Source organism: Megascapheus bottae, chromosome 28 (assembly GCF_031878675.1).
Source record: "Megascapheus bottae isolate mThoBot1 chromosome 28, mThoBot2.hap1, whole genome shotgun sequence".
Classification (NCBI taxonomy): Eukaryota; Metazoa; Chordata; class Mammalia; order Rodentia; family Geomyidae; genus Megascapheus; species Megascapheus bottae.
The window spans coordinates 8,916,834-8,937,401 of record NC_143536.1 but is presented as its reverse complement, the minus strand read 5'-3'; the positions used below and the strand labels follow the sequence as shown (position 1 = coordinate 8,937,401).

Sequence of the window (20,568 nt, the reverse complement as noted above, 5' to 3'; positions counted from 1 at the left end):
CTTGAAACCTAAACTTGTTGGTCAATGTCACTTGATTTTTAAATGTTGGCAATTAAAACAAAAGTTAAAAACACACACACATATACAGCTAGGCACTGGTGCCTCACATCTGTAATCTCATTCAAAGGCTGAGATCTAAGAGTCAGCCTAGCAAGATTGTTATCTCTGTTAACCAGCATAATGACAGACTGGAGATATGGCTCAGATGGTACAACACCAGCATGAGTGAAAAAGTTGAGGAGAAGCCTTGAATTCAAACCTCAGTAACTGGCACACAAAGGAGAGAGAGAGAGCGAGCGAGAGAGCGAGAGAGAAAGCGAGAGAGAGAGAGAGAGAGAGAGAGAGAGAGAGAGAGAGAGAGAGAGAGAGAGAGAGGGAGAACAGACAGACAGACAAGAAGGAGGAGCCGGGCAAGAGGGCTCATGCCTGCAATTCTAGCTACTCAGGAGGCTGAGATCTGAGGATCACAATTCAAAGCCAGCCCAGGCACTAAAAAGTTTGTGAGTTTCTTCTCTCCAATTAACACCAGAAAACAAGAAGTGGCACTGTGGCTCAAGGGGTAGGGCAGTAGCCTTTGAGCTGAGGAGCACAGGGACAGTGCGCAGGTCCAGAGTTCAAGTCCCAAAACTAAACCCCCCCCCCAAAAAAAGGAGGAGGAAGAGGAGGAGGAGGAGAAGAGAGGGAGGGAAGGATATTATGTGGATTTTTTTCTTTCTCCCTATTGGTCTAAGCTGACCTTGAACTCATGATCCTCCTACATCAGGCTCCTGAGTACTGGAATTATGGTGACAAGCATGAGCCATTAAACCTGGTTATACAAATAACACACTTTTTTCGGAACCCCTTGAAGTTAAGCTACTGACACCACTGACAATTATATTTATTTTTATGTGTTTTTTTTTTCTCCTCCAGCATCACCTTTCATTCGTCATGAAGGAAATCAACACTGATACATCACAACAATTGGACCTTCAGTCCTCATGGCTGGTTACTTGTTCCCAGATGTCCTTGGTAGCATTAGATCCTAGCCAAGATTGCATGTTTCACGTGACTATCCGTCCTTTCAGCTCTCCTTCAAGTTTGGAACATTCCTCAGTCTTTCCTGGACTCTGATCACCTTGAGGCATCTGAAGAGGACAGAGTGGTGGTGACTTTTGTAGCATGTCCTTTATTAGGGGTTTGTTTAGTGTTTCCTCACGATTAGATGCAGCTCGTGTGTCTTAGATGCTGATTGTGGGTTCTGTCCTTTACAAAATAACCCAGCACTGAGGTGACGGCATGTCTATATGTTGTAACAGGGGACACATGACTCCAACTAGTCCCATTATTGAAGATCTTAACTTGGTCCCTTATGTAAGGTGGCACCTCCCCCCCAACACTTCTCTAGTATAAAGCTGTTAGCTTCCTCTATGAAATGAGTAAATGATAGGGAATTACTGTGAGACTCGAAAAATACCCCATCATTTGGCAATCCTCTCTGCCTCTCTGTCTCTGTCTCTCTCTTGGGGGTGGGCACTGGGGCTTGCAATCAGCGCTTCGTGCTCTTACTAGGCTTTTTTGTTGTTCACAGCAGATGCTCTGCCACTTGAGCAATCCCTCCCATTATAGTCTTTTGCAGGTTATTTGAAAGTTTTCTCTGATCTGTATGCCTGGGCTAGCTTCGAGCCTCAATCTTCAAGTCTTAGCCTTCTGAGTAGGATTCTAGTGTGAGCCTGGTTCATTCAGGAATCTTCCTTTGGGATTTCTAAAGGAACCATTTCTGAATGAATGTATTTATTCACAGCAGCAGCACAGGGCAGAACGTGGGTGGGCAGTGCCCATTCCTGACAGGTCCTAGTGATCTGAGTGCCTAGACTGGCCCAGCTTTGGGCTAGGACAGTCTCTTCAAGCCATTGTTGGTACCTGTCCAACATCCCCCCGTCATTCTCTGCCTAATCAAAGCAGGGAAAATAGTCACACGAGCCACATATATTTGTGCAATATTTACTGTAAACCAAAGATGATGAAATTTGATTTTTAAAAGCTGCATTGTGGGGGAAGTTCCAGCCTAACATAGAGGAATGCCTTTATCCTTCTGTATCTGTTGAGCCACTGCACTTCTCCATGGCTTGTAAAATGCTCTCAAATTGATTGCCAGCACTGGCTGGACCCATGGCATTCATTCTAAGAGTTGGGATTGACTCAATGCGGGTGAGGTGTTCACCGGGCAAGATTTCACCATCCCCAGAACCAACTCCACCCAGCGTTAATAGCATCTTCCCAAATGAATCATCAAACCTGTCTCTCCCAGCGGCTTCTTTGGGGATGGGAGAACTAGGCCAGTGTTGTAGTGTTTCTGACATTTCAGCCTAGAAACAGATCTTCACGTGCAGTCTAGCAACAACAATAACAGCAATAATAGTAATAGCAGATAACATCTATTGAAAATTATGTTTAAAGCCCAATGAGTATACTTTCTGTGTTGTTGTTTGGTAGTACTATGGTTTGAACACAAGGCCTTGAAGCTTACTAGTCAAGGATTCTACCACTTGAGCCACATTCCCTGTCCCTTTTTGCTTTACCCATTGTTCGGAGTCTTGAATTTGTTCCTAGACTGGCATGGACTACCATCTTCCTATGTAGACTTATCATGTGGCTGGATGACGGGTATGTGCCCCCCCATGTCGAGTTCCCCTCCATTAGTTCTGATGGGGTCTTGCAATCATTTTTTGGAGGGGACTGGCCTGGCCTCAGACTGGGATTCTCCTCCTCTCCATACCTTCAGTAGCTAGGTGTGGCCGTGGTACCCAGGTTCTAGTATGATAAATTCTTGTGTGGCCCTTATGCAAGTCACTGCTGGTATCTTTCCTATGCTGATAAATGGCTCCTTTTTAACAGTATGTTTTATCTTTGGGTTTTTTCCCCCCTTATTTGGTACTGAGGCTTGAACCCAGGACATTGCATTTGCTAAGCAAACACGTTGCCACTGAACTACATCCCAGCCAGGCCATCTAGGTTAAAACAACTGAAATGTGGTTGAAACAACTGAAGTCCACAGTCTCCCAGTTCTAGAGGTCAGATGTCTCCACCCAGCAGGGCTGGGGCTGTGAGATCTCCTCTACATCCACATGGCTCTAAGTGGTTTTGACTCGTGGCTGTCTCACTCTAGTTCTTCCTTCACCTACACACGGACTGTTCCTCCCTCTCTAAGGACACCTGTGAGGCCATGAGTCTCACTCTTCCATCACCATAACAAATGCCTGAGATGATCAACGTATGAAGGGAAAAGGCTCCTCTTGGCTCACATTTTTAAAGGTCTTAGTCCAGGACTAACTGCCTCATTGTGTTCGGCTTCTGGTGATGCATCCTGGCAGGAGAACAAGGACAGAACAAATGGCTTACTAGGAAAGAAAGCTAAAAGTTACCAGGGTTTTGTAATCCTTTTCGATGACACGCCCCCAACAGCCTGGAGACCTCCCTCTAGGCTCCACCCCTGAAAGGTTCCACCACCTGCCATGACATTCACATATGAGCCTTTGGGGAAGAGTCCAGATCAAGACTATAACAGAGGGCATTTAGGGCTCACCCAGATAATCCAGAGTGATCGTCTCATCTCAAGATCCTTGACTTTGTGATGTCTGCAGAGACCTCATTTTCAAATGAGGTGCCATTGAGACACCTCAGGATTGGAGAGTCTAGGAAGTGTGCCCTACTTTCCTTCTATGTATCTCAGCCAGCTCATCTGTCACAGCAATAGTTTTGTCTCAGGACCCATGTGAGGTTTCATAGATAATGTGATTTTTGGCAGCGGGCATGCTGGCAGGCAGGTCAGCTCATGCATCAAGTTCTTGAGTTATTTCTACCCAGGACGGGCAATTGTGGGGTGTTTGATTCCAGTGCTAGCAGCGATCTTGCTGCCAGGCTGTCAGCAGGATTAAACATGCCAAATGGGGTTTTGACAAGCCAGCTCCTCTGGGTGTTAAGTGCTACCTTGCCAACTGGTCTCCCTGGTCTACAGGGCCTGGCTGCCGACTCTTCCTGATTAATGCCAAGGCGACAGCAGCCAGTAGGCCTGCTTGCCGCTGTCCCTGGCGAACAGCCTGGCATATAGCAGCCAAATTTTTAGACAGTTTTTTTTTCAGTCATTGGTGAAAATAGTACTTTGGTCTTTTAGGCAGCACAGAGGAGGAAGACACCACCCTGTCCTTGCGTCAGTATAGGCAATGTGACATAAATGGTAACCCTGTGCCAGGACCCTGTTTATCTGGTGCACACCCTAAAGGGTGCCACCAGGTGTCGCTCTCCTGAGAACGCTATCTCCTGGCCAGAGTCTCAGTGGCTTTTGTCTGATCGGGTCTAGTTTCCTCTGACTACCAGAACCATTCTCTAGGACAGCCTTGCCGAATGGGGGTGAAGCAGTGGTCTGGCTAGGCAGCTATGGGGGTGGGGGAATGGGGAGATCTCAGAGATACTTATCTCCAATTAGCTATCAAAAAGCTGGGGAGGTGTGGCTCAAGTGGTAGAGCACAAGCTTAGGACAGTTGCTCAAACAGGAGAGATGGGGAGGGGGTGAGGGAGGCAGGGAGGGGAGGAAGGGAAGGAGGAAGAAAGGAAGGAAGGAAGGAAAGAAGGAAGGAAAGACGGATGGATGCACATATCTAAGTGTCTGTGGGGAGGGTGGCACCCTCTCGACATGATTGCTCAACCAGAGTGGGTCAGAACAGAGAGGGAAAGGATCTGGGATCAGAATCTCCATTGGGCTGCAGTGCCGTACCCAAGCAGGTTTCCTAAAGGGAGTTCTGATTGGGTTTAGAGCAAGTAGGCAGGAGGTCACATGGTGAAGGAGAGGTACTATTTTGGTATCCACACAGGGTTTAGGGGCCCCCATGGGGCAGCTAATAGAGTGTCTCTGGCTGCTCCCCAGGGAAGGGGAGCTAGATGAAGCCTCTTCCCTTCCCAGGAAGCTGGCCGCCACTCAGTGTGAATGGAACGCCTGCCAGTGTTATTCTAGCAGCGGAATGCGTGCTAGTGGATGGAAAGCAGGCGGAGCAACCTCAAGGCTCTGAATAGAATGTTCTGGCGTGCACAGAGGGGTCTAGACTGTAATTCCAGGTCTGGTCTCTTCTCGTGTCCCCAGCCTCTGGTCCTGCCTGTTTCAGAACCTGATTTGCAGACGCAACCCCGAGTCACAGGGGACGTGTGAGGCACACCTCAGGAAGGCCGCTGAGGACACCTGCAGCCGCAGAGCCCTCGCAGTCCCTTGCAGTCGCCTGCAGAGGGGAGCAGGTGCCAGGCATTTTTGGGGGTGGGTGAGAACAGCTCTCCACGACCAGCGTCTGGAGGGGGTTGGAAAAGGGGTGGTGGAGGTGGTGGTGGCGGTGGTGATTGGCAGGTACGATTCCACCCCACTCGGGAAGGATGAACCGAAGCGAACCTTTTGTGTGCCGGTCCAAGCACTCTCCCACTTGAGCCACAGCTCGGCTTCCTCGGTGGGTGTCCGGGAGGATCTCGGATGCCAGGCGTGAGCAGCCCCTGGCTGCAGACCCGCTGGCTGGCCGTGTCCTCCCGTCTTCCCGCGTTGCTTTCCGCCGCAGGTGCAGTGCCAATGCTTTCCCCTCCACCCTTCCAGCGCCGACTGCGCTCGCGCTCCCTCCCACCACCAGGGGGCACCGCACGCCAGCCCGTCGCGTGTCCCGCCGTCGCGTGGACGAGGTGGTTTGGCCCTCGCGGCGCTCCGTCCTCCCGTCCTCCGTCGCCCCGGCAACGACCGAAGGAACGGCCGGCGCCCGGGCTGCGCGGGCTGGAGAGGTTTGAGCGGGACGAGCGGGAGTCCGCCGATCGCGGGCATGCGGGAGTTCCAGCTCGGAGACTCTTGGGGGACTCCAGGCGCAGAGAAACGTGAGTGGGGAGGCCGAGCTCGGCCGGGAGGACTCCCCGCCTCGTGGCCGCGGGGACGGGAGCCCCGAGGGAGTCGGAGGCCGGCGGCGAGCGCAGGGCTCCCGGGGACGGGGCCTCGACGCCTCGCCTCGCCGTGAAGGGTGGGGGCCGAAGGATTGCAGCCTGGCTCGGGGTCGATCTCACCGCGTGAAGCTTCTGGATGGCCGGGAGCCTGAGGTCTCCCGAGGGTGACGCTGCGGTCCCGAGACTCAGTCGACGTGGCTGTAAGATGTGGAGGGCCAGACAGCCCGTCCGAGACCCCCGGGGCGGGGTGTGCGTGTGTGTGTGTGTGTGTGTGTGGAGGGCCAGACAATCCCATCCGAGATCCCCGGGGCGGCGTGTGTGTGTGTGTGTGTGTGTGTGTGTGTGTGTGTGTGTGGAGGGCCAGACAGCGCCGTCCGAGACCCCCGGGGTGTGTGACAGTGTGTGTGTGTGTGTGTGTGTGTGTGTGTGTGTGTGTGTGTGTAGGACCAGACAGTCCAGTCCGAGACCCCCGGGGCAGGGTGTGTGTGTGTGTGTGTGTGTGTGTGTGTGTGTGTGTAGGACCAGACAGTCCAGTCCGAGACCCCCGGGGCAGGGTGTGTGTGTGTGTGTGTGTGTGTGTGTGTGTGTGTGTAGGACCAGACAGTCCAGTCCGAGACCCCCGGGGTGTGTGTGTGTGTGTGTGTGTGTGTAGGCGACACCCTGGCTGGCTCCTTCTCTGCAGCCCCACAGAGCCTGTCTGCTGCTCCCAGCTGGCCACCTCTAGTGCAGGCTCTGGTCTCAGACCAGAAATTCCCACCTTTTCTTTATTCCCTCTGTGTCCTAGCTTTGTGATCCCGGGCAATTCGATTCACATCTCCCGAGTAACCTGTTCTCATCTGCCCAGTAATAGGGGGTGACCTCAAAGATAGACAAGGTCGTAGCAGGGGGCTAGACACATCCTGTTTTTTGTTTTGTTTTGTGAAGTGTATTTACGCAATGTGTATATGTAGTATATACATTTATAACAGCTTTACAAAGCAATGGCTTTCTAAAAATAAAATCAGGAAAATGAACTAGTTCGAACACAAGCAATTAAGCATAGCGCATTTGGGGAAACTAGTGTAGAATAGGCTGGACAGACTAGAGCAAAAATAAAACTTCTCTGAAGGAGAGAGAATCCTGTTTAGCAATAAGGACACTCCACATGCTGTTGGGCACAAGGATTTATTTAACCCGCAGAAAGGAGCTAACACGGCCAAAGCTTAGGCCTTCAAGAGGCTAAGCTTGCTTGAAAGCTTTACAACTCAAAACTGAGTCGAGCTATGCAAGAAGGGTAGCAACTGGTTTTGTTTTGTTTTGCTTTTGCTTTTGCTCTCCCTGGGGGCTTGAACTCAGTCCCTGAGCTTTTGTGCTCAAGGTTGGTGCTCTGCCACTTTGAGCCACAGCTCCATTTCTAGCTTTTTGGAGGTAAATTGGAGATGAGCATCATATGGACTTCCCTGTCCTGGCTGGCTTTGAACTTAGTCTTCATACTTCAGCCTCCTGAGTAGCAGGGACTGTAAGGGGGGAGCCCCACCAGTCCCTGGTCTGTTTATCTATTTTCTGACTCTCTGTGTTGCTTAGTTTGACCTTCAGCTCCTGGACTCCAGCAGTCTTCCTGTCTCGGCCTCCCAACAAGCTAGGACCATAGTTGCACCCTGCTATTTCTTGCTTTTTTTTGTTATTTTATGCAGAGCTGGGAAGTGCTCAGTGTGTGTGGACCAGCCCTGCCTCGACTGTCCCTGCTCTGCCCCTGGAAGTTTTAGTGTCAGATCATTTTACAAAAGTTGGTGCCTGGGCCAAGAGTTTGGCCTAGTGGTAGCGTGCTTGCCTGGCATGCATGAAGACCTGGGTTCGATTCCTCGGTACCACATACATAGAAAAAAGCCGGAAATGGTGCTGAGGCTCAAGTGGTAGAGCTCTAGCCTTGAGAAAATCCAAGGACAGTGCTCAGGCCCTGAGCTCAAGCCAAAGACTGGCAAAAAAAAAAAAAAAAAGTTGGTGCCTGAGCTGCAAGCTGGGATTCTTATCATTCTGTTGATCTGGAGTGGGGCCCGGTTTTGATGCTCTTCCGCGTGATTTCTTGGTGCAGACAAGGGGCAAGTGCCACTTATTAGGGTACTGGTCTTTACCTACCTCTGCGGTTCCCCTCAGATGGCACTCCCCACACTGCCTTCTTACTGGTGCAGTCGGAGGCTCCTGAATCAGCAGGTTGTGCGCCAGCGCCAGCGAGAGCAAGAGGCCCAGCTTCGGCACCAGTGGGAACAGAACAGCCGTTATTTCAAGGTGTCTGATGTCTGCACCTCCAAACTGGCAGAGTGGAGCTCCAACACCTCCTACCAGCGGAGGTAAGTGTGGTGACTGCTTGTTGGATGGAGGTGGGGACCATGTAATAATGGTCAGGGGATATGGCTTAGGGAGTATGGCTTGGATTTTCTGGAAACTAGAAGGGAAGTAGTACATTCTCCTTGAAAAAGAAAAGTGACAGAAAAGCACTGGTGAGATCTGTAAGTTTCTTTCCATTTGTGGAAGGAAAAAAACATAACTGGTTCTTTTGGTGTTGGTACAAGGATTTAAACTCAGTGCCTAAGTGCTGTCCTTTAGCTTTTTCACTCAAGGCTGGCATTCTACTACTTGACTCACGGCTGTATTTCAACTTTTCCTTGTTAGAGATAAGACTCTCACAGATTTATATGCATGAGCTATTGGTGCCTGACAAAAAAATACTCGTGCAGTCATGGAGATTAGAAGCATTATCTGGAAAGATAGACAGCCTAGATGGAAATCTTGGCACTCGACTTGTGCATGGGTGAGCCTTAGTGTTCTCCTCCTCTTCAGTAAGGGCCAAACCCAGCCCACTTTTAGGACTTAAGTGACAAGCAATACAATGTCTTCCTTGTGTATCTGACCTCACACAGAGTAATTGCCCAATCAACTACTGTCGTCATAGGTATGTAAGCCTATTGTTTCCAGTTTGTGAAAACAAGGTTTTCTAATCTGCATTGTGTACTGTGACATCCTCTCTTCCCTTTGGCTGGGGATTCCAGCCGCCATCCCTCTTACGTCTGCCTCAGCCTTTACCCACACAGAGGCGCACAGCCTGCATACCACTTGTGGCTGTAGCGTAATGGATATTGTGGTGGGCTCCTTCTTACCCAGCATGCACGCCTACCAGCGGGAGAAGATGAAGGAAGAGAAGAGGAGGAGTCTGGAGGCCCGACGTGACAAACTCAGGCAGCTTATCCTGGAGGAACAGGACCTGTTGGTCAGAGAGCTGGAGGAGCTGAGGCTGAGCATGAGCTTGCGGGAAAGAAGAATCCGGGAACAGCATGGAAATCTCAAGTCTGCTCGAGAAGAGCAAAGGAAACGGGTACGTGGTCTAGAGCTCAGGAGACATCGCATCCTTTCAGTGTTGTGCCGGTGGCGTCATGCATGATGGCTATGCTCTGAGCCAGCGAAATAGCGCTCACCCTGGCTTTGTGCAGTGTGTTTTGTGTGCGTCAGATGGCTTCTCCTCAGTCCCATGATCCACAAAGGCCTTAGGGCTCCCATGTTTTCTCTTCAAAGCAGTTGTGTGAAAAGTGAGCCTCCGTATTTATTAGCCTGTTGTATATTTGGAAACTCCACAGACGGGACCCACCTGTGACGTCAGAATGAGAACCCCTTTCATCACCACTTCAAGAGCCAGCTGTCAGTTTCACCTATTGTGCTCAGCTGCTCTGCTCCCAGAGCTGGGAAGCTGTGGGAAGCTGTGAAGCAGATGTGTGCGGCTGGAGTTGCTCAGGGCCTGAGCTGACTTCCCTCAAACTTCATCCAAACTGTGAATGGCTTTGGGAAGCCACAGCAAGCATCTTTTCTTGTGTTTTCTTGATAGATCGCAGAACAGCTTCTGTATGAACACTGGAAAAAGAACAGCTCAAAATTAAGAGAGGTAAAAAAAAAAAAAATCAAGACCCTGCTATTGATTTGCCTGAGAGGATGAAACTGTGTTTCCAGATTTTTCACATGTGTCTTTGCTTCATGGAGACAGGAGGCTCCAGCCACCAGGCAGAAGTCCTGGGGGACATGGGCTCAAGCAGTTAATTGAATTCGCAAGCATTTGTGAACATTGCTGCATGCGCACCATGAGAGGGCACTGCCCTTGCTGGTAAGGAGCTCACTGTCCACAGGAGCCAGTGGGCCCCTCGTTCCTATGCAGGGTGCAGGGCCTTGGGCAGTGGTGTTGGGGATGCATCCCAGAAGAAAGGAAGAGTTTGGAAGGACATAGGTTTTTGTTTTTTTGTTTTTGCCAGTCCTGGGCTTGAACTCAGGGCCTGAGCACTGACCTTGGGCTTTTTCAAGGCTAGAGATCTACCACTTGAGCCTCAGCACTACTTCCAGCTTTTTTCTATGTATATGTTACCGAGGAATTGAACCCAGGTCTTTGTGCATGCTAGGCAAGCACTCTACCATTAGGCCAAATTCCCGGCAGGACATAGGTTTTAACTTGAAGGAGGTGACAGCAAGTCTAGATGAGGTGACTTTTGCTGTCACCTCATACCACCATGCACATGAAAACAGAGGGAAAATACTGGGAGCCCAGATGGGGCACCCCAAAAGATGAGGCTCAGATCTTGGATGACTAGTTCTTGTGGAGGCACAGGAAGAGCCTGAACTGCTTTCACAAAGGCACAGGGGACCCTAGCAGGGGTCCTGAGGCTATTGGAAAAGGTGATACTAGTCGAGGGGATTGAAGGAAGGCTTGAACTTGGGTAGCAGGAGACAGGAGGATGAATATGCAGAGCCTGTGACCAGGAGAGAGGCTGGCTTCTTGGCTTGGCAGTACCATTTGGCAGAGACTGCTCTTACTGGAATCTTCATTTCATTCAACTTAGCAGTGTCTGTACACATTGGTGCTATTACTTTGAGTATTCGTAATTGTATTTAGAATGGCTGGTTGCTCAGACATGGAGGGTTGTGTGTTTATGCTCTCTTCCTGGCCGTCTCTCAGTCTGTATGGCTCCTCCAAAGTTATTTATTCGGAGACATTTATTCAGATCATTCAAATTAGTTAATCAGTGTTCGCGTTTGTTAATTGGGAGAGAAATTTGAAACTTTATAAACCACTTCCAAAGCTTTTGGACAGAGTTGCCATTGAATTGTAATCCAGAGGGTTCTCTGGGCCCACATCACTTACCCTATCTGCAGACATGTTGCAGCTGCTGTGATGTCATTTGTCACCAAGAGTGACATTCTCACAGCTCCTGCTCCAGAGGATGTTTCCAGAAGCCAAGCTCAGAGTTTACAACAATCAGAGGTACCTTTTTTTTTTTGCCAGTCCTGGGCTTGAGCTCAGGGCCTGAGCACTGTCCTTGGACTTTCTCCAGGCTAGAGCTCTACCACTTGAGCCTCAGCACCACTTCCGGCTTTTTTCTATGTATGTGGTACCGAGGAATCGAACCCGGGTCTTCATGCATGCTAGGCAAGCACTTTAACCACTAGGCCAAACTCCCGGCCCTCAGAGGTACCTTTGAAGTTGTATTTCTATTTCGGTGTCTGCCTGACACACTCTGTTCATCCCAGGGCACTTTTACTTGGTTGTTGTGCTCAAGCTTGACTTTGAATTTTTTTTTATCAACTCCCATTTAGACACTAATTGTGGGATCTGCTCTGTATTTTGGGGCCACACTGGTAGGTGGCACTGAAGGCAGCATGTCGTCCCCTCATTATGTCTCATGAACCAATGAAGAAATTCTCCCTTTCTTCCTCAGATTGAGTCAGATCTTCATAAGAAGCATGTGATAAGTTCTTGGGAAACACAGAAGGAAGAAAAGAAACAGGTTGGTTTGTGACTGTGAACTAGCCCATATAACGGTGGTTGTCTTGTCTTAGGTGCGATGGAGTCTAGGCACCCTTTTCTCAGTCGACTTTCCATGTGTTCAGTTGCATGCTTGTTCATGTACATACAAAGACACAGGCCAGTGAGGCCCAGATGACCAGAGCTGGTAGAATTTTAACTCAGGGCCTAGGCACTATCCCAGGGTTTCTTTTGCTCAAGACTAACGCCTTACTTTTTTTTTTTTTTTTTTTTTTTTGTTGCCAGTCCTGGGCCTTGGACTCAGGGCCTGAGCACTGTCCTTGGACTTTCTCAAGGCTAGAGCTCTACCACTTGAGCCACAGCACCATTTCTGGCTTTTTTCTATGTATGTGGTACCAAGGAATCAAACCCGGGTCTTCGTGCATGCTAGGCAAGCACTCTACCACTAGGCCAAACTCTCGGCTTCACTTTACTTCTTGAGCCATGGTGCCACTTCTGGCTTTTTCTGTTTATTTGGTACTGAGGCATCGAATCCAGGGTTTCAGCATGCTAGACAAGCAGTCTACCACTGAGCCGCATTCCCGGCCCTCCAGTTTTCTGGTGGTTAATTGGAGATGAGTCTCAAGACTTTCCTGCTTGGGCTGGCTACAAGTGTGGATCCTCAGATCTTAGCCCCTGGAATAGCTAGGATTATAGGTGCAAGCCACTGGTGCCTGGATGGAACATATGTCTTTAAGGGCATTGTTGGTGAGTGGTCTCTTGTCATGTTCACTTCCTCAACACTCAGCCTTGCTGTGGCAGCAGCTATGGGAACAAGTGTCTACACCAGGCACCCATCACTTTGCCTCCAGGTTCATTTTACAGGGTACTTGGCATTTCTGAGCCCCTCCCTTTGCATTCTTGCCTGGGTCACACAGATGAGGCAAAGCCTGTGAAGGCCCTGTGGACTGCTGTGGGGCAGCAGGGAGCTGGGCCCTGCTGGCTGCATTGAGCTCCCAGGCTTACTTGGCCTCTTGTAGCAAGAAGCTGCCGAAGAGCAGGAGAACAAGCGGTGTGAAAACCAATATGAAGTGGCCCGAAGGGAAGCACTGGAAAGGCTCAAAGCCCAAGAGGAGAGGCGGCGGATGGAGGATAAGCTGCAGGCTGAGGCGCTGCGTCAGCAGATGGAAGAGTTGAAGCTGAAGGAGATGGAAGTGAGTGAGTGCTCCTGCCATGGGGCCTCTGGGCTGCTCGTGGGGGGGAAGCTCACCTGGAGATGAGAGCTGGGCTTGGCATCTCTCTTCTTTCCTGTGTTCTCTCCCCTGGCTCTCCCATTGTGCGCCCAGATTTTAGAACATAAACACTCTAGAAGTGATTCCTGTATCTTAGATGGCCTTTGAGACCTTTAAGAGGCTTCTCAGAAGAACGTGGACTTTGGGGGTGCACCAAGCAGCTGTGGCAGAGGGGCCAGTGCACCACACATGGGTCACAGGACATAAGCCACAGGGCTCTGGGCCAGGAGGAATTTCTTGGGAACAGTGCTCAGTTTCCCTGAGAGGGCTGGGTCTTCCCACTCAGATTGGGGGAGACCTTTCCTTGCCCCTGACCTGCAGGTATCATTCACTAGACAGTGCCCACCACTAAGTCTAGCTGCTAGAGACAGAGCTTGAGCGAGGGCCTCATTCAGGGCCACACCATGGTTGCTGAGTCAGCAGGGGGAGCTGGAGCTCATTTAGAGTAAGTGTGGACCAGGGAAGGAAGTCCACAGGGCTGGGAGAGCTCTCACAGAAGGGGTTCAGCTGGGCCACTTAAACGGGACAGAGGGGCTCAGAACCCAGCCAAGGTGGAAGGGGTCATGAGCAGTGGGGCAGCCAGACTTGTGTAGTACCGGCTACAATGGAGATGGGGAAGGAGGAAGGTCGGTAGCCAGTCTCATTGGATTATGTGACCACAGGCCACCAAACTGAAGAAGGAGCAAGACAATCTGCTGAGGCAGCAGTGTGAGCTGGAGAGGCTGGAGGAGGAGAGGAGGCAGACGGCGTCGTTCCTGCGCAAGGCAGAACTGGGGTGTGTGGGGAACCCCCAGGGGAAGGACTTACTCTGGGTTTCTGAACCATAGGGTGTATAGCCTGGAGGGGGCTATCATCTCACTGTACTCACTTTTTAGGCGATTTTTGAAACATCAGTATAATGCACAACTGAACAGACGTGCCCAGCAGATCCAAGAGGAACTGGTGAGTCTGAACTCCCTCTTGGCAGCTGCTTTACCCTCTTGGAAAAATGGTATTTTCATTGCTTAGACATGGGAGCCTCCTCTCTTAAGACTGAAGGCTGAATGCTCGGGGAATAGGGAGTTGTTGGTCCAAGCTGGAAGAGGAAGTCTAGAGATCAAAAGTACACGTGGGTTTGAAATGTGGGGGCTGGGGTTGTAGCTCAGGGGCGGAATGTGCTTAATGTACTTGGGACTCTGGGTTCAATCCCCAGCACCACAGACGTTCTAAAAACACAGTCCGTCTTCACCACAGGTCAAGTAACCGTGGCTAGGTAGAGTGGTTCATTTCTATAATCCTGGCACTTAGGAGGTAGACGCAGAAGGATAGCTGAGTTTCAGGCCAGCCTTGGCTCTATGGGAAGACTATCAAAAAGAAAACGGGAGCATGAAGTGACGCAGTTAGCTGTACAGGCACACACTGTACGTAGCACGTCCTTCTCCATCCGTGGGTACTTGGGTTGTCTGGTTTCTCCCATTTATATTAAAGCTGAAGTGAGCAGTTTGCATACATGTTTGTGTCACCACTAGATTGTGTTGTAGGACATGTGCCCCCTTCCTGGGCTGTGCAGCTCTGAGCCATACCTGCATGCTTCTCAGCCCAGCATGACGTGGAGAAGCCTACGTCTGTACCTGTGATGTGTTTGGGGGGTGGGGTGGGCAGGAATGTGGCCTCGCCAGCGCACTTCAGCTGGTAGCCCACCCCCTGGCCCCCCTTCTTCTTCTAGGAGGCAGATAGGCGGATCCTTCAGGCACTACTGGAAAAGGAAGACGAGGCCCAGCGTGCACACGTAGCCAAGCGGGAGCAGGCGCTGGCTGATGTGGCCTGGATGAAGGAGGTCATCGAGCAGCAGCTGCAGCTGGAAAGGGCGAGGGAGGAGGAGCTGCAGGTGCTGTTGAGGTGAGGAAGCAGCTGCCTGGGCAGGACCAGGACATCCTCCAAGAGGACCCTTGACACTGAAGTATCTGCTCTCCTACTTTACCTGTGGCAGTGAGCCCTTATTTGCCATCTTAGAAGGCTGCAAGAATCCACATTAAGGAGCTGTTGAATGAATGCTTCTTGAGTCTATAAAAACAAGTCTGAGGCCTAATTCTGTTCTGAGTAGGGAGTTGAGGCCAGTCCCCAATCCTGGGCTTAAGTGATCCTCCTGCCTCAGCCTCTCCAGTGTCTGGAGCTGCAGGTCTGTGCCGCTGGACCTAGCTGGTTGAAATAAGCAGTGGGCAACTTTGAATATGCACTGCGTGCCAGATGTGGCGTTTCGTGTCTTGCAGTTCTCCAATTACCAGATACTAACCACTAGTCTCCTGGAGATTCTAGGTCACTTGCCTGGCAAAAGGTGGGCAAGTAATGACCCCAGGTGTGTAGGGACAGGCTCAGGCACAGGTGGTGCCACCCCCCCCCAAGTCTTGATGGCTCCATTCATTTCAGTGTTAGATGGCTGTGGTGCAGGTTGGCACAAGCGCCTTTTAAAAGGAGATGAGATACAAATGAGTGACTTTAAAATAACTATTATAACAATGCTTCCTGTGAATGCGTAACCGTAGTCTTTCCAGTTTATGTGGATGAAGCTGGCCTGACGTGTACCCTGCTTAGCCCCGTGTGTTCCATGGCGCCATCCGTGCCATCGGTGCCAGATGGAAAGTGTCATCGCTTTGTGTTTGCCAGGGAGGAGGCCAAGGAGATGTGGGAGAAGAGAGAGGCGGAGTGGGCCCGAGAGCGGAATGCGAGGGACAGACTGATGCGTGAGGTAACCCAGCCGTGGGAGACTTGCTGGCTGTTGGTCCTGGGTGGGTGAGTGGCTGGACTAGGCATTGACATCCTGATCCTGCCACCTTTTCTGGAAACCATCTGCTCTCTTTATTTTTGTGGATATTGGGGCTTGAATTCAGCCTAGGCACTGTCCCCGAGCTCTTCAGCTCAAGGCTACTACCCTACCCTTGAGCCAAGCCCCACTTCCCAGGTTTCTATTGATTAATTGGAGATAAGAGTCTCAGGTCCTTTTGTACCCAGGCTAGCTTTGAACCTTGATCCTCAGATCTCATCCTCCTGAGTAGCTAGGATTACAGGCGTGAGCCACTGCGTCGGCTCTGCTCTATTTATTTTGTGGGGTTTAAAAGCATTATAGAGGCACTGGTGACCTACACCTATAATCCTATATCTTCAAGAGGCTAAGATTTGAGGATCACAGTGTGAAGCCAATCCAAGCAGCAAATCCGTGAGACTCTTATCTCCAGTTAATCAAAGAAAAAGCCAGAAATGGCACTGTGGTTCAAGTGGTAGAATACTAGCCTTGAGCAAAACAGGAACCAGAGACAGTCAAGCCCTACGACCAGGGAAGAAAGGAGGGAGGGAGGGAGGAGAGGGAAAGAAAAAAAGAGAGAGAGAGGAAGAAAAGAAAGAGAGAACACAAAGTGTTTCACATACCAGAGTATGTGAAAGACCCCAGCATGGGAGCCTGCTAGGGAAAGCCTCTGTCATCCCGGTATTGAAAAGCTATTTTAAAGTGGTTGAAGAATTTATTCTGTATTTTGAAATTAGGACCCAACTGGTCTGGTTTTTTTTTTTTTTTTTTTTGCCAGTTCTGGGCTTGAGCTCAGGGCCTAAGCATTGGGCTTTCTTAAGGCTAGAGCTCTACCACTTGAGCCACACCACCACTTCCAGCTTTTTCTGTGTATATGGTACCAAGGAATAGAACCTGGTTCTTTGTGCCTGCTAGGCAAGCACTCTACCACTAGGCCAAACTCCCAGTCCCCAGCGAACAGGTTTTTGATGAATAGAGCAAGACAAACCAGATTTCTTCTCTGTGGCTGTTGGGTTGAGCCTTGCCTTGTTCCATAGGCTTCTGTATCCTATGGGAGGACTCTGTCACACATAGCCACCCACTTCTGTGTGGAAGAGGGTGGCTGACGTCACCCATGTGGGCTGGACTGGCCCTGCATGCCTGTGCGCTAAGGCTGCAGCTTGTCCAGGCTTTGACTGAAAGGAAGCTCTTCCCTTTCTCATTGTCGAGGGCAGGTTCTGATGGGAAGGCAACAACAAATACGAGAGAAAATTGAACAGAACCGGCGTGCACAGGAAGAGTCCCTAAAACACAGGGAGCAGCTCATTCAGAGTCTGGAGGAGGCCAGGGAGTTGGCTCGGCGTGCAAAGGAGGAGAGAGAAGAACAGAAGTCGGCCAGGAAGCAGGAGCTGGAAGCCCAGGTGGAGCTGAGCCCAAAGGCAGAGGTGGTCTCTGCAGGGAGACAGGGACCAAGAGGCAGCATGGCTCGTGGGAGTTCTTGTGTTTTTTTGTAGAACAATGGGGTTCAGAAGCCCTCAGCTCATTCCAGGGCCTGCTCATGGTTGAGTGCCGTTATCCCTTTTAGGTCCAGTGGTTTACAGCCCACCCCAGATCCATTTCTTGTGCCAGCTTATTGTTTTCTTTTCCTGCCATCTGCTGTCAGCCGCTGGTTTATGTATTCATTTCAGAACCTGCTGCATAACGGAGAATATTGTCCCAAGTATCCAGCACTTACAAAGGCCCATAGCACTATTCCCATGGCCTCTTCCACTCTACTTCCCTGTTTGCTGGCACTTATCGTCACTGTTCCTGATGGATCCTCCAGCCCAGCCAGGTTCAGGTCTCCTAGCTCACAAGCAGGATCTACCCTGTGCTCTCTGGCTCAGGTGACTGCTCTTGATCCCCAGGTTGCAGAGCGCCAGCTTCGGGCATGGGAAGCAGACCAGCAAGCGAAGGAGGAAGAGGCGGCAGCCAGGCAGGCAGAGCAGGTCTCTGATGCTTGGCTGCAGCAGGAGATGAAGACCATGGCCCAGCAAGGCTACCGGCCCAAGGTAGGAGTCTGCAAGGTGCTGGCACTGCAGCCCTGAGCTTGCTCTCCTGTCAATCCCAAGTTCTTCCTGCTTCTCTTCATTTGGAGGCAATCTACATCATTGCTTCAATCCTTCCTTGCGGGGCCTCAAGTAGTCTGACTGCTGTCCACTAATGCTGGGGACAAAGCTCAATTTAAGAGTGGTGGCCACAGTAACAGTTGGGCCCACGTCCTGATGGCTTTGCCTGCCTCTCATTTCCCTTCTGTGCCTCATTCTGCACTTATCTCTCAAATATGAGTTTGTCCTGAGGGGGACACTGTGGGGAACACAGAAAAGCTGTCACCCCTGAAGTCCCTAGAGCCGACTGACGATTTCCACTTGCTTTTACCCAGGGCCACCTGGGCTTCTGGTACTCTTAAGGTGCACTCCTCAGGTCCTGTGCTAGCCAACAAGAGGGCTGGCTGTGTCTAGTCCGATAGCTAGGGAATGGAGGGGAGCAAGGTTAGAGGATCTCTTGCATTTGCTGGAGAATTTCAATGCCCTGACATGCAGAGGGCATTCCTTAGGAGTACAGGGAAACAGCATTTCCACACACCCTCTCCTCCCAGCACAGAATCAGTATGGCAGGATCTGGGTTCATAGAGTACAGGGGAGCATGTTTCTTAGAGCAGGAGACTCATCTATGGCTCAGGGTCAAGGCTTTCTTAGCTGTATAGAAAGCTGTTGTCCGTGCTGTTTTTAGCTCTTAACTGAAGCAGGGCTAATTTCATGTTCCAGAGCCTGCTGATCTCATTAATCTTTCTTTTCTTTTCTCAGCCCTATGGACATCTCAAAGTGGCGTGGGACTGACCTCACTGGTGCCACCAGTACAAGGAAGGGTGCCAAGTCTGTCAGTGCGCAGCTGCCAGGCAGCTGTACAGTGCTTGGTTCTGGCCAGGGTTCAGGCACGGCTGGGTAGTCCAGCCATACCTGCTCAGGTACCTCAGGCCTGGCCAGACAAGGCGGTGCTGGGGGTGTATCTCATCCGGAGGCACTTCCTTTTCTTCTCTTACTGGTTCACACTCACAGCGCTGCCAAGTTAAGTCTTGTGTTTATAATGTAAGATTCTAGAAGGATATTAAGAGCTCCCCGCTGTTCTCCATGGTACAGTAGGCTTCTTCTGCCCCACTCCTGTCAAGCACCAATGAGGATTGGAAACAAGGTTTTCCCTTTTTAATATTGCCATTTACAGTTAATTATTGCTTTGACAACAAACTTAGAGATCTTGGTAGTTTATGTAAGTCAAGGTTTATTAATTTAGTGATCCCAAAGAAAGAAAAGAGATATATTGAACTAATGACCTCTCCAACAGTGTGGCGGGCAGTCCCCGGATGTTTTGTTCAAAGGTGTGAGAAGCAAATCTGCCCTTCCCCAGGCAGTGGGTGGAGCTCAGTAGTAGCGTGCTTGCCTAGCACACGTTAAAGCTCTCTAAAAAATAAAAATTTCTAGAGCACTCTGCCTAAAGGGGTCCTCAAGAGGTCATCGACCAACTAATCTTCTAAAGGCAGGGGTGAGACACTCGGACCCCCAGGTGTCTTGGGAGAGTCCCTGTAGTATGCTCTCTACTGAGAGTTATACACCCAAAGGAACTGTCTGAGACAGACCCACCGCCCCATCTGTCCTCTGTTCCACCAGTTCACTGCTTCAAATACCTACAGCTCCTTGAGGCAGTTGTTTTTATGATTGGTATTTTCCCATACTTTTTTCCTGAGTTTTCATTATGTTGTGCTCAAGAGTCCATCTCAGTAAATTACAGCTAATTATGGGCATTTTTCTATGGTTACTAGAAACCAGGGTTTATTAAAAAGTCCTGTTTAAGGGCTGTATTACCTTTTTCCCATGTGCTGTGTAAAACCAACTGGCGTTTCTAACTGTATCATGACTCAGTCTTTCATTTTCCTGTCTTGGAGTTGCTGGGCTGGGACCCCTGAGCACCACTCTCCTTACATTATGTTTCTCCATTTTGGATCTTCACTCATCGTGCAGTGGAGTTCTGCTCTGGTGGTGTCACGTGCGTGCTGTTACTGGAGCTGCAGCATGGGTCACCACAGGTAGCTTTTGACGGCTTTGTCCACATCTGTCTGATCACTCGTGACATTTACCTGTGGCAAGTGATGCACTCTCTGCTTGTTTCCCCGTAAGAAACACAGAGAAGTGATTAGCAGTCATACACTGAACTCCAGTGTAGAGTCAGTGAGGGCAGAAGCCTGGCAGATAAACATGCAAATGTCTACTGAATGTTTTGTTTTTAAAACCGGGTAGAAATCTTCCTTATTATCATTGAAATTATGACAGTTTGTATCTCTGTTATAGCCAAACATATCCTTCATACCTCTTTCAGGCCAGGTCTCATTGGACCTGGAACTTGCTCTGTAGCCCAGGCTGGTCTCCAATCAAGATCCTTCTGTCTCAGCCTCTGAATTCGGGGATAACAAATATATGTCACTGTACTTGGCCTACATTTCTTCTTGAAAGTGGACCAAAATACTTAATTTCTAGCTATAGAGCCATCATTTTCTTATTGTTCTTATTGGAAGCCACACACCTTGAATGTGGATTTTGTTTTGTATTTAGACGTATAGTCACTAATGCCAGGGATGCTTTGCGAACAATTAGGAATTCCGTCATTTTGAACAGTGTACTTACACCTACTAAGATACTATAACTTATTTTACCCATACACTGTACGGTATATATCTTGAAATATGTGGTCCTTCATTGACCAAGACATTAGAAAGTGAGAGACATATGTTG

General features: G+C 50.0%; 1 protein-coding gene across 1 annotated transcript; it reads left to right on the top strand.

The window, feature by feature from the left end:
• The first annotated feature begins 5,742 nt into the window (after positions 1-5,742).
• Tchp (trichoplein keratin filament binding) lies at positions 5,743-20,563 on the top strand. Its single transcript, XM_090320298.1, has 13 exons — positions 5,743-5,877; positions 8,074-8,267; positions 9,079-9,289; positions 9,794-9,850; positions 11,670-11,738; positions 12,736-12,909; positions 13,650-13,762; positions 13,863-13,929; positions 14,693-14,865; positions 15,631-15,712; positions 16,981-17,166; positions 17,653-17,796; positions 18,592-20,563. The coding sequence occupies exons 2-13, from the start codon at positions 8,074-8,076 to the stop codon at positions 18,622-18,624; spliced, it is 1,503 nt and encodes a 500-aa protein (XP_090176424.1). The 5' UTR covers positions 5,743-5,877; the 3' UTR covers positions 18,625-20,563.
• Positions 20,564-20,568: the final 5 nt, after the last annotated feature.